The sequence below is a fragment of the Artemia franciscana genome, unplaced genomic scaffold, assembly GCF_032884065.1.
Source record: "Artemia franciscana unplaced genomic scaffold, ASM3288406v1 PGA_scaffold_1179, whole genome shotgun sequence".
Taxonomy (NCBI): domain Eukaryota; kingdom Metazoa; phylum Arthropoda; class Branchiopoda; order Anostraca; family Artemiidae; genus Artemia; species Artemia franciscana.
The window spans coordinates 1,698,106-1,724,811 of NW_027062617.1; the positions used below are offsets into that span (position 1 = coordinate 1,698,106).

General features: G+C 35.7%; 1 protein-coding gene across 1 annotated transcript in view; it reads left to right on the forward strand.

Moving 5' to 3' along the window:
• The first annotated feature begins 9,860 nt into the window (after positions 1 to 9,860).
• Positions 9,861 to 26,706, forward strand: part of LOC136041206 (ethanolamine-phosphate phospho-lyase-like) — a 52,430-nt gene continuing 35,584 nt past the window's right edge. Inside the window, exons 1-2 of the mRNA XM_065725783.1 lie at positions 9,861 to 10,037; positions 21,842 to 21,960. Coding sequence (XP_065581855.1) covers positions 9,994 to 10,037; positions 21,842 to 21,960 — 163 coding nt within the window. The 5' untranslated portion in view covers positions 9,861 to 9,993. The remainder of the gene's footprint in view (positions 10,038 to 21,841; positions 21,961 to 26,706) is intronic.

Sequence of the window (26,706 nt, forward strand, 5' to 3'; positions counted from 1 at the left end):
CATGAATCCCGGGATTGAGCGACAACGGGGGGATTGACCTTAAAACTTGGAGGTTTGCAGGAAAAGAGAAAACAAGGGAGCTTTCATATTGTGTGTTTAGATGGAGAATATATGAGGGTAATAAAATACGGATTTCAGATCTGTCAAAAAAAATTGGAGCTATTAGCCCCAGTTGAGCTTTAAATCTACTCGCTTTGAAGCAGTGAGGTAAATCAAAAGAAATTATATTCACCCAGGCTATCGAAATTGATTATCTATAATAGCTCAGAGACGGCTGGGAGGGTTGAATTAAATTTTCAGGGCGAATTTCATTAGGTCAAAGGTACTTTAATTAATATGTTTGGGGAAATGAATGAGGGTGTAAGAACATTTTTGACTCCCCATGCATAGGTTACCTAAAATAAGGGATGCAAAAATAGTTTTTTTTCGATTGAGTTTAACTGTCAAGAAACAGTGCCTAGGCTTAAGGGACTAACAGTTTGATGAAAAGGGTAAAGGTGTTGGATGCTCCGAGTTTGGCTAAAAACTAGGACTGGTAAGCTATAAACTTACAGCCTTAATTCCCTAGACCTAGAGGAACCTATTGTGCAAAAAAAAAGTTTTGAGCTGGTCCCTCCGAAAACGGGGTGCAAAAACGGGCAATTGTTTTCTCCAAACTGCTTGAAACTTATAGTTGTAAGTTCCTAGACTTAATCTTCATGCATAAAAAGTGATATGGGGACACAGGCCACCTCAAAATTGTAGCCCAAAATAGGTTTAAAAAAGTTTCTTACGATTGGCTTGAAGCTTTCAAAGATCTCTCTCTGGATTAGGGGGACCACGAAGTTTTTTGGAGTGGGGAGGGTGTAATGAGACCTGGAAATTAGCTAAAAATATTTTTGTTTCTTATTAGTCTGAACTGTGCAGTCATAAAACTGTCTGCCAAGATATGCCTAATATAAAAACAAAAAAATAGTTTCAGAACATTGTCAACTCAATAACGGAGTCTAAAAAAGGCCAAAACTTTTTCCCTGATCAGCTAGTAACTAATATCCTATTTCCTCTGGGATAGAGGACTCTAATGTACAAACAAAACAGATAAAAATATTGTTTCCCCCGAAAAAAAGGCCTATAAATCGCTAACACACTTCTTTTGAACGGCTTGAAGCTTACGAACGTATGCTTGTAAAATAATAGTTTGGAGGTACAGACCCCTTAAATGGAGAAAAACCTTGCTTAGGATTGAATTGATTCTTATATCTAGAATTCCTTCGGCTCAAGCGACCCAAATTCACAAAAGAAAAAAAAATAGACCTAATAAAAAACTTGATATGTATGCACGGTCTGTTGAAGATGGAACCCAAAAAATTCCAAAAACTTTGTTTTTTCTTTTTAGCTCTAAACTTCTATTATTTGAACTTGGGGCAAGAGGACTTCAATGCACAAGAAAAAATGGCAGAAAAATATTGTTTTTCTGGAAGTTTGGCCCATAAAAGGGCTGATAAAACTCATTTTCGGAACAGATTGGGATTCAATAATGTAACTTGTATTAGTATAATATGAAAAAAACTTCGTTTTCTTAAAGAGTTAAAGAGGCTGCGTCCCAAAGTCGAACCTTAAAACGTACAGGAATTAGGAGAGGCAGTTGGGGGGCTGTCACCCCCCAAACCCTCCGCTTTTAAAGACTCTTTTGTAAAGGTTTTTTGTTGTGGGGGGCTACCGCCCCCCTAACCCCCCGCTCTTGGCTTCGGAAAGACCCTCTTTTAATTAACAAAGAATACAAAACAGGTTTTTGTCTGCTACCCTACCCCCACCCCCAGCTCTTAGCTTGTGTGCTCTGTGTCTGGGAAACAGTTTCAATAATTATGTTAAAATGTAAATGGAGTGGTCAACTTCATTGTTACTAATTACTAGTTTCGGCGCAATGGTTCTCCTGTCCTCTGGTGTTTAACATTTTTCGAAGTTATTCCATTATTCATTTATTTCAATTTTTTGTTAATTAAAAGAGGGCCTTTCCGAAGCCAAGAGCGGGGGGGTAGGGGGGTGGCAGCCCCCACAACAAAAAACCTGTACAAAAGAGTCTTTAAAAGCGGAGGTTTGGGGGGCGGCAGCCCCCCAACTGCCTCTCCTAATTCCTGTACGTTTTAAGGTTCGACTTTGGGACGCAACCTCTAACTCTTTAAGAAAACGAAATTTTTTTCATATTATTTCTGTACGTTTTTCTACAATCCATGGTGGATGTAATTTAATAACTCCTGTACTCCTCGTACAGGAATTAGGACTGCCTCTCCTAATTCCTGTACGTTTTAAGGTTCGACTTTGGGACGCAGCCTCTTTAACTCTTTAAGAAAACGAAGTTTTTTTCGTATTTTGTGAAAAAAACCGCCCGATAAGGGACTTGAACCCTTCACCTTAGGATTAAAAGTCCCACGCTCTACCGACTGAGCTAACCGGGCATGTTTGAAGTCGAAATACCTGCATGTGTATAAATATATCTTTTAAATAACTTTTAAGAATTTCAAAAATTAACATGGGCTCTTATGGGGAAATGGGTTTTTCTAAGCTAGAAAATCGGGGGGTTAAGATTTTCCGACGAAACTTTCCAGGAAAATTAGTCGGAAAATTCCGCGTCGAATAAATCTTCGTACACCCAGATCCGATGTCGGCTGTGACCTGTAGGCGTGGCAGAAAAAAACAAAAGGAGAACATGAACATTGAGTGGCTGTGTGTGGTTTCTGAAAAACAGGGAAGGAGTTATCGGATCGAGCTGAAATTTCGCGGATAAGCTCCTGGGCCCTAGAGGACCTTAACTTGTGAATTTCAGCCCGATCGAAGAACGTTAAAGGGGGGGTGGGGTTGGCGGGTCGAAACTTTCGGCCAGATTTTCCCCATGAAGGAAAAGTCGGAGGGGGATGAAATTTGGCAGGTTTCTTAGTTGGAGCTCGGGCTACGAAATACACCCCTCCCCATCCCTCTGCGACCACTAGAACCGAAGATCGCTTAACATTGTCGTGGTTCGCTTCTTTAAAGAGGCACGAGTGTGCCTCCTTGATTATCTAAAAAAAAAGTTTTTTAACTGAAAGTAAGGAGCGACATTAAAACTTAGAACGAACAGAAATTATTCCGTATACGATTGTCTTGTCGTTTATATTGTCGTGTGTTTATTACTCCGTATATGAAAGGGGCTCTTCCTCCTCAACGCCCCGCTTTTTCGCTAATGTTTGACTCTTTCTCATAACTCTATTTTTAAAACAGTAAGAAACTTTAGCGTAAAGAGCAGGGCGTTGAGGAGGAAAAACCCCTTTCAATTTCTGTTCTTTTTAAGTTTTAATGTTGCTCCTTACTTTCATTTAAAAAAACTTGTTTTTTTATTTATTTCTGGACGTTTTTGAAACAACGCATGTTTTCATCTTGGCTCTCCGCACATAAATAATTAAAACAAAATTTGCATATTAATTAATTACAATTAATCGGAAAATTTTGAGAAAGAAGGAGCGAGGGAGGAGCCCTAGTTGCCCTCCAATTTTTTGATTATTTAAAAAAGCAACTAGAACTTTTAATTTTTTACAAACGTTTTCCTTGGTAAAAAAATATACGTAACTTACGAATTAATCTACGTAACGAACTTCTATATTCGTATGTTTTTATTGCGTGTATGAAGAGGTTCAACCCTCGTCGATACCTCGCTCTTTACCCTAAAGCTTAAATTTTGTCCCAATTCCTTAAGAATGACCTCTGAATCACAAAGGTCGTAGAATAAATAGTTGAAATTACTAAAAATACTTTAGCGTAAAGAGTGAGGTATAACGAGGAGGTAAACCCCTCATATGCGTAATAATTTTTGTTCGTTTTAAGTTTTAATGCTGCTCCTTACTTTCAGTAGAAAAAACTTTTCATATTTATTTTTTCATTGTTTTTTCAAATAATGCTAGAAAACCCTGCGCCCCCTTCATTGAAATTTTCTTCCCCCATGACAAGTTTCTCCATGGAAATACTCCTACGTAACCTACGTAGCCCCCGTACTCCTACGTAACCAACCCCCTCAAATCTGCCCCTAAACAAAAGAAATCCCCCTGAAAACGTCTGTGCACTTCCCAGTAACCATTACTATATGTAAACACAGGTCAAAGTTTTGACTTGCAGCACCTCCCACGGGGACTGCGGGGGAATAAGTCGTCCCTAAAGACATAGATATTAGGTTTTTTGACTATGGTGAATAAAATGGCTATCTCAGAATTCTGATCCGGTGACTTTTGGGAAAAAAAGAGCGTGGGAGGGGGCCTATGTGTCCTCCAATTTTTTTGTCACTTAAAAAGGATACTAGAACTTTTAATTTCCGTTAAAATGAGCCCTCTCGCGACATTCTAGGACCACTCAGTCGATACGATCACCCCTGGGAAAAAAACAAAAAAACAAATAAACACGCATCCGTGATCTGTCTTCTCGCAAAAAATGCGAAATGCCACATTTTTGTAGATAGGAGCTTGAAACTTCTACAATAAGGTTCTCTGATACACTGAATCTGATGATGTGATCTGATTCGTTTAGATTGTACGACTTTTAGGGGGTGTTTTCCTCTATTTTCTGAAATGAGGCGAATTTTCTAAGGCTCTTAACTTTTGATGGGTATAACTGATCTTGATGAAAATTATATATTTAAAATCAGCATTAAAATGCGATTCTTTTGATGTAACTATTGGTATCAAAATTCCATTTTCTAGGGTTTCGGTTACTATTGAGCCGGGTCGCTCCTTACTACAGTTTGTTACCACGAACTGTTTGATAAAATAAAAAATTCCAGATTTTTGCCGATAAGAGCTTGAAACCTCTACAGTAGGGTTTTCTGATACACTGAATCTAATCGTGTGATTTTCATTCGAATTCTAGGACTTTTAGGGCATGTTTATCCTTTTTTTGAAAAGCACGCAAATTTTCTCAGGCTCATGGCTTTTAATAACTAAGACAAAACTTAATGAAACTTATATATTTAAAATCAGAACAGAAATCTAATTCTTTTGATATAATTATTTTTAACAAAATTCTGTTTTTATAGTTTTGGTAACTATTGAGCCGGGTCGCTCCTTACCTATAGTTTGTTACCACGAACTGTTTAATTAAACACTATGTGGTAATAAACTGTAAGCAAGAAGCGACTCGGCTCAATAGTAATCAAAACTCTAAAAACATAGTTTTTATATCAATAGATATATTTTTTTTTAAATCGTGATTGTATCAGAATGACTTTGAAACAGAAGAAGTTTGATTAGAAAAGGCAGCTTTTATAAAAGTGCTAAAAATTTTAGCTTGAAGTGCAAGGCATTGAGGAGGGAGGCAACCCATTCACATACAGAATAATTTCTGTTCGTTTCAATGAGTTTCCATGTGGATCCTTACTTTCAGTTTAAACAACTTGTCTTTTATTTTATTTGATTTCTATGAAATATGGTATTCAGTACCAGCTTTTCCATTTTGAAAATGCTGGAGGTTTGCTTTTTGATTAATACAACTGAATTTTCGGTTGTCTGATCTTTATTTCGGGCATTACTTTATTCGAAGTCATTATATCAAATAATAATTCTTACATTGAATTGGGACACAACTCATGACGATGTTTCTTATAAATCGGAGTTCCGCTGTTTCTTTCCATGCCGGATGAACTAGCCAACCATTTCATAACAATAGACAAAGTACCGACAAAATATTGAGTTGTAAGAACACAGGGACAAGCAAACAAAACTAGAGGATGTATTTTCAAATTAAAAAAAATGCAATTTATCAAAATGAGGGTAAAGAGTGAAATTGAAACTAAGACTATCATACATTATTCTAAAATTATACGTAAACAGCTCTACCCGAATTTTTGCTGAGGCACCGACATGTAAGCTATCAGCAAGTCAAAACATATGCGAGAATATATTTTTTTGAAAAAAGGAGGGGCTGGCCTGCGTTAAACCGCCCAACTCTTAGTCCTCCTATTGTATAAACCGAAAATCATACACATGGTACCAAAAAATCCACAAAAAGCTTTACGCGAGTTTTTGTTCAGGCACTGACATGCAATTTATCACCAGGTCGAAAAAGATGTAAGAATATTTATCACAGGTATTTCAATAGCGCTTTCTAAGTAATGAGCGATCTAGGTGCAATAGATTATAATTTTTTTTACTTTTTACCAAGCCACTACGTATACAAGGAATTGTCGTAGAAACATCGGAAGGAGCTTATTCGATTGGAAATGGAAAGTTATATTGCCTTAATTAAAGAGTCAGAAGGGTTAGGAGGGCAAATAGCCCCCCTCCCATGCCCATCAATTCCCAAAACACACTCAACATATTCAGTAACTATGTCTCTGAGGGTCTCAGCCCCCCCCCCATAGCCGTTGGGTAAATGATTGTAAGTTATGCAATTCCCCCTTTGGTTACAAATAGTACTTAGCATTGAGAAGGGTGGGCATGTTGTACTTTTAGTGTCCAAAAAGTCGAAGGTCATTCAGGGAAGCTTTCAGAGAATGTTGAGGATAGCGTTGAACCAAATCTAAACACGTTATATGCAAAAGGGCATATCAGGAATGTCTTTGGAACATATCTAGATGAAACTTTCAGGGTATCATGAGAGGAATGCTCGTCTGACCAAAAGGAAACGTGTACATACTACTACTGCTATCAATGCTACTGTTACTACTGCTACTACTATTAATAGTAAAACAGTACTACTGCTACTACTGCTCCTACTAATACCACTACTACTATGATACTAGTACTACTGAGGCTAAGGGTATAAAGGTGTAAATTTGAGAGAACATTGAAGAGAAATTATAACTAAATCAAAGCACGGTATGTGCATGCAGATTGTCAATAGTCAGGAAAGGGTTGGGGTATTAAGTTGGAACTTTTAGGGAATGCTTAAAGGGGAAGATAAATTGATCAAGAAGCAACATGTGCCTACTACTACTAATATTGCTACCACTGCTTCTTTTACTATTAGTGCAACTCTAACTAGTGCTTCTATTGCTACTACTCTACTTAAGCTAAAATAATTCAGATAAACATCTCAGGAAGTGTTGAGGGAAAAGTTGAACTAGATTAAAACACACTAAACTTCCAGGGCTTGATGAAGGGGATGTTTGACTGACTAAAAGGCAACTGCTAATGTTACTGCTGCTACTATTGCTAGTGCTATTACTGTTCATGCCACTACTAGTCCTAAAGCTAGCATTACTTGTACTCTTAATACTACTGCTGCTGTGACTACTATTAGAACAATGACAGAGGGTAAAAAGATGTTATATACAGAGAATCTTGAGGGAAGAAGTTGAGCTGAATCAGAACACGCCTTCTGCAAGCCGTTTATCAAAAGGGCGCATCAGTAACATCTTAGGAATGAATTGGTGTGTAAAGTTAATGCTTACAGGGCTTGTTTTGGGGAATGCTGAACTAACCAATAGGTTATATTTGCATCCTACTATTGCTAGTTCAACTACTGCCACTACTGCTGCTACTTCTACCACTATAACTACTGCTACTACTATTAGCACTACTAAAGCGAGGGGTGTTAAGGCAAAATTTCTTGGGAATGTTGAAACAGTGTTGAACTAAATTAAACACACTATGCTCATGCAAATTGTCAAGAGAAGGTATCAGCAATGCCTCAGGAACAGCTTACGGTATTAAGTGGAAACTTATGGTGTATGTTGAGGGGACGTTGAAAAAACCAAAGGCGCTAGTGCATACTTTTAGCAATGCTACTAATATTATTACAACTATTGCTACTACTAAAGCTAAGGGTATTAAGGTGAAGCTTTCAAGAAATGTTTTTGGTGGATTCTGAACTAAGTCAAAATTAAATATGAGCCTGTAGATTGTCAAAAGGGTGTAATAACAATATCTCAGCATCAGCTCAATTATTAAGTTGTAACTTTCAGGTTATGTAGGGGTGGATTTTGAACAAACCAAGAGGCACTATGTGTATACTATTGATACTAATACTACGATTGTTGTAATTACTGAAGCTAAGGGTGTTAAGATCAAAATCTAATTGAACGCTTAGAGTAGTTTCAATTAAGCAAAAAGAAACTATACGTATGCTGGTTTTCAAAAGCACACAAAAGCAATATCATAGGCAGCACAGTAGGCTACTATCATAGAATCTTTTTAAGGAGATCATTTGATTGAAAGTTGAAAATTCTAGTACCTTTTGTAAGAGCCAAAAGTGATTGGAGGGCGAGCAACACTCCTCTCAAGTCTTTTAATTTTTTAAATGGATCCAATCAAATTTTGAGATAGCCATTTTGTTCAGCATAGTTGAAAGATCTAGTAACTATGTCTATGGGGATGTTGGGGATGTCCACTCCTACATCCCTCAGACCAAAGACTGTAAGCTATACAATTTGCCCTTTGTTTAAATATAGTATTTGTTATTAGGGAAGAGAGAATGACTGGCCTTTGGTGTTTAAAAGGACCAATAGCTTTCAAGTGAAGCTTTCAGAGAATGTTGAGAGGAGTGTTAAGCAAACCACTTTATGTGTGTACTTTTACTACTACTACTGCTATTGCCACTACTACTTACAAGTCATTGCAGCATCAAGCCACCTAAGGCCAACACAGCCACGAACGCGTCTCCTGCATCCCAAACTATTCATAACCTTCCTCTTTACGCACTCCCAAGAAGTTCCCACAGCCCTTAAATCTTTTTTACGGCATCATCCCACCCTATTCGTGGACGACCTTTTTTAGTTTGACACTAAACGGTTAGTTGACAAGGACAATCTTCGGCAATCTTTCCCCTTCATTTGCTGATCGTGCCGTATCATCCTCATACTTACTGTTCTTATAGTCCCATAAAGTGGTATTGGATCAAATTTTTCGTACAGCTTACTATACGGTTAGTCAGTTAGGCACCCAATGCAATCCGTTGGGCAATTTTTCCGGAAAACATTTAGCAACTTCGCTTCTGTTTTTCGGAGCGCTCACCCTTAAGAACCATATGTGACCACTGTCATCACTGTAGTCTCCAGTATTCCAGTGTTCCGCCAGTGCGCCTCCGGGCGCGCTGGCGTGGGAATTCTGAGTCCAAGGGATATGGGTTCAATCCCAGTTGTGCCCAGTTATTTAGTTTGGGACGGGGGTCAGTGGCGTGACTTTGTAAGCTCAGCCAGAGTCGGCCCAGCTCTAAATGGGTACCTGGAGAAATCTGGGGAAGGTAAGCAGGAACACTCAGACGGCGTTCGTAAAGTCGTTCGCAAAGTTCGCAAAGTTGCTTCGTTAACCTTCCGTAAACCTTTACGTGAGCCAGCATTAAAGTTAAACTTTAGCTAACTTTTTTCGTAAACTTCATAAAGTTAACCAATAGGAAAAGGGTTCCAGAGCAAAACTTTTAGACAGATTTTGAAATGTGGAATCAGGAAACTGAAGATATTTTGATAGCAAGTGTAGTAGACATCAGTGGTCTGGAATTTAGTTTCAATATTTTGCACGAAATATCTAGGGTGCTATGGGACTGAATTCTTGCCAAGATTTTTGGACCACAGTCGACTTCACAAGAAAATAGGAAAACCAGGGAATCTTGATATGATTGATCCTGAAAACAGAATATGTAACAAGCAGTTATCTCTCAATAAACTATAGTCACGCCCCAAGCGCTTTATTTCTTCAAGACTTTTCCTCCGAAATATGAAAAGCTTCAGAAATTTGAATAGTTTGCTGCTCAAAACGCACGTAAAGTACAAGGCTCATATGAGCGGTGAAAACTTTACGGTACCACACTTTCCGGACGACTTTACGAACTTTACGAATGCCGTCTGAGCCGTCCATAACAGTGACATAATTATGAGTATACAATGACATCTATTTTGTGACAGATGAATTTCTGCTAGATACCAGTAATTGACGCAGAATTTATGTAATTCAAATCATGATGTAACGTTTTGAGGCAAAAGTTCAAATGATGACACCAGTCACTCATGTCAGTCTTGAACTTGATTAGCTCATCTATAAAAAGCATTAATAGCTTTCAAACATGGAACTTTTATTTGAAAGGGAGGACGAACCTATAGTAATAAGGTAAGGCCAAATTTAGTAGGCCAGGTCCTACCATGGAAATTAACTGCTTTCAGGCCCACCTCAAGTACCTCCTCTAGAATCTGTGAGCTAAGATACGAAGGACTATAGTGGCGTTGTTTTTTTAGAGAGGAGGCAGTTGCCTCCTAATAATCTAGATCGAAAATTATGAAACAGCCCAAGCCCCTTGACTACCCTGATATCTGTGTTTCCACTATGGGGATTTCCCCCTAAAATGGAGATTTTTTAAGTCTTTTAGGGGTGAGAGTTTTTTCTTAGGGATTTGGGAATTTTCTAGGGATTTTTCCTCTCCCATGGACTTTTAGGGAGGTTTTTGGGGGGTTTTCCTTTAATTTGCTTAAAAATTTTTAACACCACACAGATTTTGAGATGTACATGAGTTCTAAGTAACAAACTAGCAACAAAGAACTGTTTGAAACAGTTCCATGCTGATGTGGGCTTCAAACAATAATTTCAGCTTGGACTGTTCTTGATTAATGAAGTCATATGGTTTGTCATCTTTGGGTTGTTTTTTCATAAGATTATTTGGTAGACAGCATGTCATTTTTTTACAGGTCAGATAAATAAAGTTATAATATATGTTGATAGTATTATAGGGTACATAGTTGTTCTTACTGTAGTAAATTTTTTTGACAAGCATTGCATGTATGATTCTTTTTCTCCACAGTACTTGCATGATGTTTATGATTTTTGTGTAAAATCAAAAAAACTTGGACTTGAACTTGTAGCCAGCTTTATAAGTATGGATGTGAATAATAGAGGTAGGCTATAACTATTTGAACACCTCTCCTACCATTTCATTACCCTAGTTTTTAACAGACAAACAAACTGACAGCCATTTTTTAAAAAACAATGGCACATGTAGGAATAAATGAATTGTGTGTTTTTGGCAAGCCTGCGTACCAAGGGGAAAATCATAAGCCTTCATCCTATAATTGGTAAATTTTTTGTTGTTCATTTTTTTTTTGCTTGCAAATAAAGTGAACATACCACTTGATGTCTCTTTTATGTTCTTTACAAATATAACAATCACTTCTGTTGCAAATTCAAATTTAAGCACAATTTGAGCTCTTGAAACCAAAATATTTCTAGTTTTGGGGTATAAAGAAAGCTTAAAACATTGGTCTCAGCATTGAACTTCCTGCAGAAGGACTATGTGGAATCAACCAGTGCTTTAGAAACTGATGTGAACAATCTGAAGTTTTAACTTCCCCTTGAAAGCATTTGTTTGGGTCCAAACAGACAAGATTCCCTCTGTACATCAAGCTCAGATACTGTTGTCCCCCCTGATTCAATCAAAGTAGTTCTTAAAGCTGCACAGGCATTCCATATCAAAGCAGTAGGCCAGATACAGAAAAGGTTCCATTTTGAAGATGACATCTACAAATATGCTGAAATGGTTGACCCAGTGTTAGCCCAATCACTTCAGCCTGCCTCTCTGCTACCTTTTGTTAGGAAGTATGGACAGATCCCATGGGACAGAACCAAAACCGAGCAGGAGTGGAGGAGGCAGAGCCTCATCAATATTGAAAACATCAAAACAATGGATGCTGTGACCTGCTGGTGTTTGGTATTGGTGAAAAAAAAAATGCTGCCAGAACAGAATTTGTATCCTAACCTGAAACCCACAGTATTATTTATTTCCACTGTTCCATTTTCAAATGTCAATGTTGAGAGGTTTTTCAGTGCTGTAAAAGTAGTAAAAGCTGGACCATTAGAATAAATTGAAAACATAAACTTTGCAGGGGAATCTAAAAACAAAATTTGGAATGAAAAAGGCTCAAGAAAGTGTGGAATGTGAAGATGATTAGTTATTTCACCACATGAGAACAGTGAAAGCTTCAGCCACCATACAAGACACATCAGGGGAAGATAAGGTCTGATTACGTTTTACAAGTTACAATTGAACAGTATTAAACATCTTGTACTGTAATCTACATTACAGTATTACATTTTCTTTTCTATTTGCTTAATGTTATTTGAAGCTATTTGTATTTAGCTGATGATTAAAAAGCACTTTAAACAGCATGACAAGACATTCTATTATGGTAGTGACAGCTAGACTTCAATCTAAGAAGCCAAAATATGTTACCTTTCAATGGTATGGGTAAAATGAGATAGGGAGAAGCAGCTCAGGGATTAATTAGAAAATGGGAGATTTTTAGGGATTTTGGAACTGAAGATGGGGATTTCTAGGGATTTTTCAGCTCTTTTTTAGGGATGTCAAAAATGAGAAAGTGGAAACACTGCCTGATATGGACCCCTCCCCCCTCCACAAAAAATGCTAGGGAGTCACTTCTGAAGGACTATAAGGGTAAAATTCAGTTCGAAGTAGAATTATTACTTTAAAGTATCTAAAGAAATTCCAAAATGATTGCTAATCCTAGAAGCATATCAGGTAAAACTGGTGCAAACAGTATTACTGGCTTTCATATAAAGTAAATATACCACTCAATGCGTTTTTTAATGCTTATTACAAATATAATAATTGCTTCTACTGCAAATTCAGATTTAAGCACTTTTTGACCTGTTGACCTCTTGAAAATGACCTATATATGGAGTCATTACAAATCTGTAATAGTTTAGAAACAAATTTGGACTACATCTTTGCACATCAGGGGGGTGGGGGTAAAGCATAGCATATATTAAATACATAAACTAACCATTGCTGGTTTTTTTTTTTTTTTTTTTTTTTTTTTTTTTTTTTTTTTTTTTTTTTTTTTTTGCTGTTGCACTGGTGATCTCTCTTCTCATCAAATTCAATGTGCACAAACACATAAAAAAAAAACCAGCAATGGTTAGTTTACATATTTAATATATGCTATGCTTTACCCCCACCCCCCTGATGTGCAAATATATAGCCCAAATTTGTTTCTAAACTATTACAGATTTGTAATGACCCCATATATAGATCATTTTTAAGAGGTCAAAAAGTACTTAAATCTGAATTTGCAGTAGAAGCAATTATTATATTTGTAAAGAGCATAAAAAAAGGCATTGAGTGGTATATTTACTTTATATGAAAGCTAGTAATACTGTTTGCACCAGTTTTACTGCATATCACTTCATTTTGTGCAAAGTAGGCAAATTCAACACCTTCAACATTTAATTTAATGTCAAATATGCTGGTGCTAATGCCCACTTCGGGCTTTTGATAACAAAAGGTGTTGAGAAAACAATTTTTACTTGATAATATACAGAAAATTGTAGTTAACAAATTTTTGGGGTTACTTCATATACACTTTATCTCCCTAATGTGCAAGTATATAGCCCAATATATGCCTAGAGAAGGACATGTAAAGAAGGAAATATGTTAAGAAAACAATTCATACTTCATAATATGCAGAATAATTATAGCTAAAACATTTTGCATACAGCCAGGGGCAGATCTAGAGTAAAATCTTAGACAAGGCCCAATTTGACAAGGGTGCCAATGAGCAAAATCTTGGGGGGGGGCAGTATGGCAAAGGTGCCAATAATTGACAAATGATTCTGAGAAAAAAACAGAATAAAAGGGCAACAAAAAGAATCTTGGAGGGTCTAGGGTCCCCCTCGATCCACCAGTGCATACAGCCCTGCTGCACTCTACTCGCTCCCCCCCCCCCCCCAAAAAAAAAGATTGCAATTATATAACCAAAATTATATGTTTCTCATTTATTTGTGTAATGTGTCTCTCTTGTTTCAACCCATGTACCTATGTATTGAATCAACTATGACAGAACAAGAACCAGAAAAACAAGTCACATGTGGAGAATGTCTTGGATATATATAACTTAGGCTATGTATTTGCACATTAGGGCAGTTGGGGGTAAAGTATAGCAGGGCTATATGCAAAATGTGTTAGCTACAATTATTTTGCATATAGTATTCTGCTTATGATAGATATAAGGCTTCCCTTACAGTCAGAATTTCATCCAAAAATTTATCTTGCAACTTCATACCTATAAATTGATTCAATGCTAATAAAATCAAGAAACAGAAAAACACATAGGAAATACATAATATAAGCTATATATTTGCAGGGCAGGGGGGGATACAGGTAAAGTATGCATAGTGGAAGTGCCCTCAAGACGTGAACTCTAACTATTTACATATTAAAACAAAGAGAGAAAAAATGTCTCAAAATGAAGAAAACAAATAGGAGTAAAGCCAGTAGAAGGAAAGGACAGACTAAAACACCATGGATGTTTGTCTGTATAAAACAAGGCATCTTCAATGCTACAAGTAGATTAATAAAAAAGATAAAATCTAGAATCTTCTATAAAACCTAAAATTAAATAAAAATCTAATACTAAGAAATAAAAAACAAACCAATATGTGGATATATGCAATTGCTACTACTGTGATTAAGCACCACAGAAAGTTAGTTAGAGTCACTTCAATGAGAACACTAAAGCAACTGGACAAACTAAAAGAAAATGAATTTGGAATTAATTGTTTTACTGCAAACTAATCCTTTTGTTAGCATCCAATGCTGCAATTCTCCTATGTCTTATATATAATCTAGTTCCCTGGTGATTTTGTAATACCTTATTAATATTATTAGCTATCGGTTCACTTTTAGGAAGAATGTTGTAAATCAAGGCTACATTTGAAGTACCTAGATCTCTTTATTGAAAGATTAGCAAAAATATGTTGTTTTTTTATGCTTCAATGGCTTCTCTAGCCAGTTGTGTCAAGCCCCTATAATTAGAAATACCTATGGTATTATCAAATTGTATATGATATTAGAAAATGTGTGTATATAATGGTGGTAGAAAATGTGTTCTGCCAAAGCTGTAACAAAAGTTTCAGGAGGCTTGCTAAATTTTAGAGCCTTATCTGTTAAGTTACACTGCTCAATAAATCCTTCAACAAATTGTTAGTGGGTTTGGCAAATATCAAACTTTCCACAAGAAGAAGGAATACTATGCACACTACTACCTAAATTGACACAAGTATAATTCTTCTCAGAATTCAGAAAGCTACTCATTCAGCAACTGTACTATGAGCATATATCTATTAAACAAATGTCTGTTATAATTGGTTTATATTGCAAGGAAAAGAAAGGATAATTTATTGTGAAACCAAAGCTTAAATCAACATGGATATTTAGTGCTCATATGGAATTATTGTGTGATTGACTGATCATCATTATGCTTTCATTTCTGTGATACCATAGTTTGCACAAGAGTGACTGTTATCACTTTGGAATGAAGCCAATTTATCTTATGGAATTCTGAAGCCTACATTGTTTTGTTTTTTTTCAGAATTCAGAAAGCTAACTCAGTGGTCTAATTTATTTAAATCATATATCAATGTTTTATCTAGAACATAGAAAGAATCATTTCTTAACATGTTTCCTTCTCAATAGCCCTGGTTCTTCATTAATACCAGTATGGGTTCTACCTGCAGAAATTTCATTTTTTTACCATAAGTTTGTTTAAATTATTTTTGAAATAATGTGATTAGCTTGAATATTTCAACTACATACAACACTAAAGGTTTTAAATGCACCAATAGTCAACAGGTAAAAATTCTTGAAGAGACTTATGACTATCTAGGAAAGTAGTTGAGAAAGGTGGATAAATCCAGAGCCTCAATGATCCATCCAGTGAATGTGGACCAGATATCTTTGTTGTTGTAGGTGCACTTTCTAGAGTGTAACTTAAACATTAAAACTTAACAAACAAGCAGCAATTATACCATTTGTGATGGGGACTGCCTCCTTCTCAATCCCTCACTGTTTGTGCTAAACTTTGAATTTTTGTCCTAATTATTTAAGAACAACCCCTGAAACATAAAGGTCATTTAATTGGAATAAAAAGTTTTCTTAAAGTCTGTAAGAAGTGAGGGATTGTGGATAGGACTGTCCTATAGAATAATTTCTATTTATTTTAAGTTTTAATGAGCAAAGCAATGCTGAGCAACACTACAGGATAGAAAACCCTTCAATTGCTCCAAGTTGCAATTTAAGGTAATATTGCTCCTAACTTTTGTAAATACAATGACTGCATTTGGAATACTGTAAATTTATCAATTTGGAGTGCTGCTTTTCTAGCTTTTGATTCAGCAAATGTAATATCTTCTCTTTTTTCTGCAAAGCAAGGGAAGAAAATTAGTATGCACATACATCCCCAGGGGTTGTCCAAATATGTATAGGCTTATAGGCTTATATACTTATATATCTAATTAAAATGCACTTGGTGTGGCCAATTTTTCTGTTTCACCAAGTTGCCCTAAAATTCTGATCTTAATCCTAATGCACACATTTTCAGATTGAGGCTGAGCCTTCCCATGAACAGTGCAGCAAGAGTCATGTGGTATCTATATCTTAAGAAGCTTAACCACAAATTACAGAGAATAGATCCCACCTTATCTTAATTTTTTGTATACGATGATTGGAAGAGCCAATAGTCTTACCTCTCTCTTCTTAGCATTCTTATTGCCTCTTTTTTTCTTACTGTTCTGTACTTTTTTGTATTTTGCTCCTTATTGGCTCTTCTTATGTTACAAGACAATCTGAAAGGATTATGTCTGTAAATATGAATTGATTCAAATCTAAGATACTTATGGTTACAGTAATATAGGCAACCTAGTGAAGTTAGAAAATAGAACAATGTTCTATTTGAGCTATATTAGTGATTAAATATATAAAAAAATCAGTTGTTTTTTGTTGTTTTTTAGGGCGGCTGCTCCCTTCACTAACTATTTTATATTATTAAAAAAAAAATTTCTACTTAAATGGCCCTTGCGTTTCAGAAGTTGTTCTTAAGAATTAGAGCAAAAATTCAAACTTTAATGTAAATGAGTGAGGTATTGAGAAGAAGACAACCCCCTCATGTACAGAATAATTTCTGGTCATTTTAAGTTTTTATGTTGCTCCTTACTGTCAGTTCAAAAAGTTTGCTTTTTTAATTTAATCTCTGACTATTTTTAAATAATGTTGGTGTATCCAAGGAGAGGTAACAAGGTTATCATATTAGGGAGCATTGTCTCATATATGGGATAGTTTCTGTTTGTTTTGAAGTTTAGCATTGCTCCTTATGTGAAGTTGAAAAAAACTTGTTTGTTTTTTGTTAATTTCTCATTGGTTTGCAAATAATGTCAGGAAATTGTTCTCTTCCTCTATCGAAAATCCCCCCCTTGCTCTAAAAATTCCTGTAGACAATTCTACTTGAAAAATCATCCTTAGCCTACTTTCACTTGAAAAAAATACATTCTTTTCACTCAATTTCTGATTGTCTGTCTAATCATGTTGGAAATCTCCTGCTGTGGAAATTTTTTCCCAGAAATTATCCCCCCTCCCCATTGGAAAGTTTACCCTGTCAAAAATTACTCATGGAAAATTTTTCTAGGGAAATTCCTCCATGGAGGATTTCTATGGTGAAACGCCCCCCCCCCCTTCTAAACTTCTAACTCTGTTGAAGATTTCCTCTGAAAAATTTCCACATGCAAGAGTCACCAAAGAGAAAGTAGGATAAATAAATAATTTTTTTATAGGAATTCTGGCAAAATCCCACCATGTGAAAATTCACCTGACAACTTCCCTCCCCAGAAAAAACGCAGATTTGTAGAATAATTGTACCTAACAAATTATGCATCCAAATTTGCTATACTTCACCCCCCCCCCCCCCCCCACCGCCACTTCTAATGTGCAAAGACATGGCCTGAATTTATTTCTAAAGTTTTTTTTATCTTACTTTTGTATATTTCATTTTTATGGAGCATCAGAGAAACATATTAGAAGAATATTAGGTAGGGGGCATATCATACAAGTATCATTATTGTTATTGGACCTTTCAATTATGCTGAACAAAATGGCTATCTCAAAATTTTGATCAGATGACCTAGGGAAAAAGGAGCTGTGGCAGGAGGCTAGTTGCCATCCAGTCTTTTTAGTCAAACAGTTCGTGGTAACGAACTGTAGTAAGGAGCGACCCAGCTCAATAGTAACCGAAACTCTAAAAAATGGAATTTTGATACCAACAGTTCCATTAAAAGAATTGCATTGTAATGCTGATTTTAAATATATAAGTTTCATCAAGATCTGTTATACCCATCAAAAGTTACGAGTCTGAGAAAATTTGCCTCATTTTAGAAAATAGGGGGAAACACACCCTAAAAGTCATACAATCTTAACAAAAATCCCACCATCAGATTCAGCATAGAAAATTTGCCTCATTTTAGAAAATAGGGGGAAACACCCTCTAAAAGTCATACAATCTTAACAAAAATCACACCATCAGATTTAGCGTATCAGAGAACCTTATTGTAGAAGTTTCAAGCTCCTATCTACAAAAATGTGGAATTTCGCATTTTTTTTGCCAGAAGACAGATCACAGATGCGTGTTTATTTGTTTGTTTTTTTGTTTTTTCCAAGGGGTGATCCTATTGACTGAGTGGCCCTAGAATGTTGTGAGAGGGCTCATTCTAACGGAAATTAAAAGTTTTAGTGCCCTTTTTAAGTGACCAAAAAAAATGGAGGGAAAACGTGGGAAAAAATTCCCACGCTCATCTTTTCCCCAAAGCCTCCGGATCAAAATTATGAGATAGCCATTTTATTCACCATAATCGAAAAACCTTTTAACTATGTCTTTGGGGATTACTTACTCCCCCGCAGTCCCCATGGGAGGGGCTGCAAGTTACAAACTTAGACTTGTGTTTGCATATAGTAATGGTTACTGGGAAGTGTACAGACGTTTTCAGGGGGATTTTTTGGTTTAGTGGGGACAGTTGAGGGGAGGTACGTGGGAGGATATTTCATGAAGAAACTTATCATGGGGGAAGAGAATTTCAATGAAGGGGGCGCAGGGTTTTCTAGCATTATTTGAAAAAAAACAATGAAAAAAAAAATATGAAAAGTTTTTTCTACTGAAAGTAAGGAGTAGCATTAAAACAAAACGAACAAAAATTATTACGAATATGAGGGGTTTACCTCCTCGTTATACCTCACTCTTTACGCTAAAGTATTTTTAGTAATTTCAACTATTTATTCTACGGCCTTTGTGGTTCAGAGGGCATTCTTAAGGAATTGGGATAAAATCTAAGCTTTAGTGTAAAGAGTGAGGTATCGACGAGGGTTGAACCCCCTCATATACGCAATAAAAACATACGAATATAGCAGTTCGTTACGTAAGTTAATTCGTAAGTTACGTATTTTTTTTACCAATGAAAACGTTTGTAAAAAATTAAAAGTTCAAGTTGCTTTTTTAAGTAATCAAAAACTTGGAGGGCAACTAGGCCTTAAAAAACAAGTTTTTCTAGGGTTTTCGCAGTTTTTGCGCAGGGTTTTCTAGCATTATTTGAAAAAACAATGAAAAAATAAATATGAAAAGTTTTTTCTACTGAAAGTAAGGAGCTGCATTAAAACAAAACGAACAAAAATTATTACGAATATGAGGGGTTTACCTCCTCGTTATACCTCACTCTTTACGCTAAAGTATTTTTAGTAATTTCAACTATTTATTCTACGGCCTTTGTGGTTCAGAGGTCATTCTTAAGGAATTGGGATAAAATCTAAGCTTTAGTGTAAAGAGTGAGGTATCGACGAGGGTTGAACCCCCTCATATACGCAATAAAAACATACGAATATAGCAGTTCGTTACGTAAGTTAATTCGTAAGTTACGTATTTTTTTTACCAATGAAAACGTTTGTAAAAAATTAAAAGTTCAAGTTGCTTTTTTAAGTAATCAAAAACTTGGAGGGCAACTAGGCCTTAAAAAACAAGTTTTTCTAGGGTTTTCGCAGTTTTTGCGCAGGGTTTTCTAGCATTATTTGAAAAAACAATGAAAAAATAAATATGAAAAGTTTTTTCTACTGAAAGTAAGGAGCAGCATTAAAACAAAACGACCAAAAATTATTACGAATATGAGGGGTTTACCTCCTCGTTATACCTCACTCTTTACGCTAAAGTATTTTTAGTAATTTCAACTATTTATTCTACGGCCTTTGTGGTTCAGAGGTCATTCTTAAGGAATTGGGATAAAATCTAAGCTTTAGTGTAAAGAGTGAGGTATCGACGAGAGTTGAACCCCCTCATATACGCAATAAAAACATACGAATATAGCAGTTCGTTACGTAAGTTAATTCGTAAGTTATGTTTTTTTTTACCAATGAAAACGTTTGTAAAAAATTAAAAGTTCAAGTTGCTTTTTGAAGTAATCAAAAACTTGGAGGGCAACTAGGCCTTAAAAAACAAGTTTTTTAAATGAAAATAAGGAGCAACATTAAAACTCTAAACGAACAGAAATTACTCCGTATATGAAAGGGGCTTTTCTTCCTTAACACCCGCTCTTTACGCTAAAGTTTCTTACTGTTTTAAAAAATAGAGTTAAGAGAAAGAGTCAAACTTCAGCATAAAGAGCGAGGCGTTGAGGAGGAAAAGCTCCTTGCATATACAGAGTAATATCTGTTCGTAATGTTGCTCCTTACTTTCATTTAAAAAACTTATTTTTTTTATTGATCACTTTAAAAGACCACTAGAACTTTTAATTTCTGTTTAAGTGAGCTGTCTTCCAGTCTTCTAGGATCCTTAATTTAATACAATCCTCTTGGGAAAAAAGAACAAAGAAAAAATGCATTTGTGATCTGTCTTCTGAAAAAAAATTCCACATTTTTGCAGATGTTTAATAACATGGACATAACAGGGGTATTGACAAAAAGAAAAATATACTGAAGTTACATAACATAATAAGGGAGTGTAGTGTCTGAATTACTAAAGAATAATCCTTGGGCCATATGTACCCACAACAGTGTTACTGAGTTAGCTTAAATTACATTTCACCAGCTGAATTGGAAAGCTCCCTAATGGAGTAATTGTATCTTGGTTGTAACTAGAGTGATACAGTCACTTTTATCTGTGCAAAATATGCATCTAGTTCCCATTGTTAACGACTTGCTCCTATTCACTAGCCTTACTTGTTATTAGAAGAATTATAACTATTATGATCCATTATTTTGAGTCTTCAGTCATACGATTGAAAGATAGAGCCATATGCTGTCTCATTATCTACCAAACTTGCAAATGCCTTCATTTGAATCACAGTCACTATTAACAAAGTTTTATCTGTCTTTTAGTTCACTACCTGGATGATCACCAATCCAGTTACAGTGTCTGAAAGGAGAATTTGCTTAGTAAAGTGATCATGAGGTATTCTAAAAATGTGACTAACCCATTGCTGTTTTTGTAGTTCAACTGCTCTGTCAGTAGGCTGAACATTGCAGCTGTGAATATCACTATTTGAGATTTTGTCAATCCTAAAACTCAGTCGCCCGCCCAAGACCTAAAGGGTTTTGTCAGTTTTGCCTCTCATTGAGACTATCTGTCTTTTCTTTACTTCAATTAGCTATGGCTCTTAAGTTTTCCATCACTTCCATCAAGTTGATTTTAATAGAATTAAATGAATTGTTTTTCAGCTCTTTATATGAATTGTTCTCTGGCAGTAATGTTCAAAAACTTAAGTAGAATCAAAATCAGTGATACTTAAAACTTTTTGTTAGTATAGGATGCAAGAGCTAATTTACTTGTCTTTTAGCTAAAGTAGGTAACATCAAAGAGTATTTGTGTTAGTGTTTAATGCATTGTATTTGTTTTTATTTTAAATTATTTTCAATTCGTTCTTTTTTATGTTCAAACTAGTTTGGATTAACCTACACTTTTAGCTAAGGTAGGTAAAATTAAAGAGTTTTATTGTTAGTATTTAATGCAGAGTATTTGTTTTTATTTTACATTATATTCCTTTTGTTTATATTTTATGTTAAAACAAGTTTGGATTTACCTACACTATTTAAAATTTTCTTACAGACGACCATGCGCCCTTCAATTTGACTCAGATCCAATTCATTTAGCCAGAGCTTCAAAGCAATATATTTATGATACTGCTGGAAATGAATACTTAGATGCAAGCAATAATACTGCTCATGGTATGAAATATTATTTTAATTACAAATATCCATATTTTAAACCACAATAGATATGGTTAATCAGAAAAGATGCTTTAACTTTTGTTTAGACTTGTACAATGGGCTGATAGTTGGAATTTATGTTTCTCTTCCTTGTTAAAATGTATGTCCCCATGTTTCTTTATCTTGTACATATATGTTCTAGATCATTTCTTTAATATTCACCCATTATTAATGGATGTCAATCTTGTTTAGGAACTTGGGTTATTAAAAAAAAAGGTAAAGGATGCAGCACAAGCCTCTTAAGGTCCGAACCGGCGGTGCTAATCTCTGTCTCAAGGCCCTTCAGCCAGGAAGTGAAATGGGGGGATGAGGGCCAGTCATCCTCTGCTTTTGTACTCCCTTCATGTTTACTTTCCCCAGATTTCTCCAGGTACTCATTTAGAGCTGGGTCGACTCTGGCTGAGCTTACAGAGTTACACCACTGACCCCCATACCAAACCAAATAGTTAGGTACACTAGGATTCGAACCCTTGTCCTCTCGGACAAAGGATCCTAAATACAGCCCACCAATCCACTTGGCTACGACGCCGGGGGTTATTATTCTGAATTGAACCAGATCTCCCAGTACGCTAAAGATAAATCCTTACAGATGGTTTATAGCCCTTCCAAGCTTTTTGTAATGTTACTTAGGTTCCATGTAGCATTGGGAAAAGATGTAAGACCCCCTCCCCAAGGTCGTTACCTGTGAAATTAGATGGTATACATATTGCTGTAATTTGTTTGATTCTTGTTGTTACCTTGTTTGCACTAATTGCGTTCATCGGAGGGACTTTTGAGAAGAAATAATTCTAAAAAGGTTTTTTGGGTAGTCAATTTATGCATGCTTCAATCTTCTAGCAGAAGAAGCTTTGGAGAAGGAGTTTTAGTTGACTTTGCATTGATTAGTGCTTGTACTAGCAGTATATCCACATTTTTGCTAATACCACAAATCACCAATAAAAAGGTACAGTGATCTCTTACATAGTGTATTTTCAAATAAGGCCTATCTAATATGAAATCCGAGAGAATGCTTCCAGAACCTTGGCATTATGTTAAGAAATACCTTGAATGCGGCATTTTTCTATTTGGGTCAGGCACAAAATTTATCAGTCAATACATTACTTTTGACTGGTAAGAAACAAAGTGTTATTTTGCTTCTTTTTTTCAAGAGGAAAAAATTGGGTGGCAACTGGCCCCCTTTTAGTGGCCTGCTTTGCTCCAAGGCACCCATGTGACCAGAGGTCCAATAAATATACCTTGGGGGATAACGTGACCCTTGGAGCCCCAGGGACAATGTCGTGAATTATGCTAACATAGCATTGTTCAAGGATAGGTTTTATAGTAAAAAAAAAAAAAATGGGCATATTTCATTTAGTTGCCCCGATTGACTTGAAACTTGTAGAGATTGTTCCCTTGGACAGAGGGACCTGAAAAAATGAGGACTTGGCTGGCGTAGGGGGAGGGGGACCAAAAATAGGCAAAAAACTTTGTCCCTGATTAGTTGGAAGCACACCTGTTGGTCTTTAGATAACGGGGACCGTAACATTTACATAAATAGGCTGGGAGACATCAGCCTGTAGAAAACAAGGCCCAAAGAAGAGCCATAGCAAGGTTTTTTCTTTGATTGGTTTGGAACTTGTATCCTTAAAGTCTTGGGCCAAGGGGACCCAAATGCACAAAGAAAAGCTAAAGAGAAAAATTGGTTTGTCTGAAGGCCCATAAAAAAGGTCAAAAACTGTTCTAAAATATACTGCGAGTTCCTGAGCCAAGATAGCCCTAATATGCGAAAAACCAGCGATTGGCTTGTAATTTAGATTTGTATGATTATGGCCAAATGAGTATTGATGCACGAGAAGAATTTGAATATATTGGTTTGCTTGGAATAGGGCCATTATTTTTTTTATTTAGTCAATTGGCTTCAAATACACAGGACCAAGGGAACCTCACTGAGGATTTTTTTTCCATTAATCTATGATCTGTAAAATTGTTTTTTTTTTTTTAATATGTTATTTGAGGTGACTTACTGTAGACGTGTATTTATACAAACATGCCAACAATTGCCACAAAACAGAAAATGACCAGATTCTTTTAATAAGATAGTAGATTAAGATATGTCTATATCCAAGGATATCAAGAGGATGGATGTTAAGATGACTTAAGCCTTATAGAAGACCAGAAATGATGAAGATTTTTAATCCGTATGATTGAGAATCCTGCCCCATCCACGCCAAAGCTCGTAATGAAAGGTTTATTGAAAAAAAAGTTGCACAAGCTAAATGCAATCCCATATTCTATTTATTAAGCAAAAAAGCTGAAGAAACTTTACGAACATTCGTACCATTAACCTATAATAAAACTATATCAATTAAAATAAGACTGAAATTAATTTTGAAAATATTTCCAAAAAAATAGCCAATAAAAGGAAAATAAAAATATGCTAGAAGCTGGAACTTACTTCTGAATTATATGTTCATACTAATATATCCATTAGCATTTATGATATTTACTTACTATTTCGAAGTATATATTTATTTCATATTGCAGTGTTTGTATATCAATGTTGAGTTTAATTAATCATATGCTGCTGAATAAATTTGGAGATTCTATCAGACTCAGAGTGGCCGGTACATCGGACTTGAATTCAAATTATGTTCAGTGACCTCTTAATATATACTGTTATTTTTTGTCATGCTGTTTTACTGCGTCTTCTATAGACTATATAGGCGATTAATTTAATTTTCAAGTTCATAGATTGTTTTTCTCTTCTATGAATCAAAGGTTGATAAAACTCTATTATTTATGTTCAATAATATTCATATTATATATATATATATATATATATATATATATATATATATATATATATATATATATATATATATATATATTTATATATATATTCTGGAAGAAAATCAGAACGAAAATCAAAGTTCTTGCACGAGCAACCACCTATTTATTTCACTTTCTTAAATCTTTGCTGAGATTTGCTCTGTTTTAAGTAATTTAACTTATTCTTACCATAACGAGAAGCAGCACGACGTATTTCTTCTTCTTTTTCTTTGTTTACATATGGTTATGTAAACAAAGAAACTCTTTCTTTTTGAGGCAAAAAAGTTTTAGTTTCAAATGGATTAGTCCTTTTATTTTTTCGTTAACATAAGGTTTATCTGAGGAACATACCTTCTTGGTAACCTCTGGGAAACAATTTTGGTAATTTGTCATTAATTTTGTTTGAAACAATCTAACCTTTGAATTAAGCACGACAAAGCATCATCCCAACTCTCAGACGTAATCTGAGATCCAAAATCAATAAGACCTTGACTTGTTATTGGCCGGTACGAAAATTCAGAAACTGAATACTTTGTTTTAAAAATTAGTAGTGGTGTCAAATGTAGCATGAAATGATAGCTACCACTGAGGGGGGGAGGGGAACACTGTAAAAGGTTTTAAGGTTGGTGCTAATAACATCCAAACTGGTTCCAGCTTTTGTAGTAGGGAAATCAACAATTTGCTTAAGCTTCCGATCTTTGCACAGATAATTAAGACTTGGTTCGTTTGCGTCTCCTGCTATAAAAATATCGCCATTTGGATACTTTCTCATCACAAAGTCAAGACTTGTTTGTAGCCTATCATGAAAATTACGATGAGAAAAAAGCATTCTGTCCGGGTGAATAATAAAATGCGCAAATTATTAAATTAGTGTAAGGCCGTGGTAGGCATTTGGGCTTAGTAGATATCCAGATGATTTCGTCGCTATCACCTAGACCTGGCACATGGAGGAGGGTAGGAGATAGACAATCCATTGTGAAAATCGTTACTCCTCCTTTTTTCCCCCAGTGAGTGGCCAACTGGGCGTAGCTTTATAAACTCCTGAAAACCAGTCATTTAAAGGAGATCTGGATTGTGTACCTAGACTTCAGTAACTGCAATTACATCAATATGGTTCAATTTTGCTGTTGCTTCTAACTCTACTAACTTTTAAAAATTCCTACTTTTGGCGTTCGTAAGGAGGAAAACAGGGAAATGATAACTTTATTTTTTATCAAACTCTTTAGCAACAGATTTCTTCAAAAAAAGCCTTATTCTGAGGTAAGTTTGGCAGGGTGTAAGTATAAGAAATAATGCTGGGAGTTGGGAGAATGTACCCTAAAAGTGAAATATCATCATTCGGTTTGTTGTAGGAAGGTTTGTCGTGAGGCTTGAACTCACCACCCTGGACCGAGAGACTACTAAACCGGTTTTGTTGTGGGAGGGTAAGAGGTTCACTTTTGAAAGTTGGGGAGGGGGTAAATTGAGAGAGCCTTGGGCCCTTCTGATTTTCGTGGAGAATGGTCCACAGGAGAATTTTCTGGGGGAAATTTTTCTGATGCCTTAAATTAAAAAATGGGAGTCATAATACACGGGGTGAATTTTTAACAGGAAAGGGGGATCCGAGGGGGAGAATCTTCCGTGGAATATTTATTTGAAGGGAAGTTTTTCGCCAGGGGGAATTTCCCACTGGGGAATTTTTCTTTCTTTCAAGATCGCAACAACGAGTGACGGGTAAGCTAAATTTTGTTCGCTCACAAATCTATATGATATAGGCTATAATTTACTTCAAATGGATGATTGCTTACTTAGTTAATTTGGTCCGTCTACGCCTGGAGGTGATTAAGGCAGCAACAGTGGTTTGCCATGATGATCTTTCCTTAGCTTTTCTATAGTGATATCTGATAGTGCCACTGA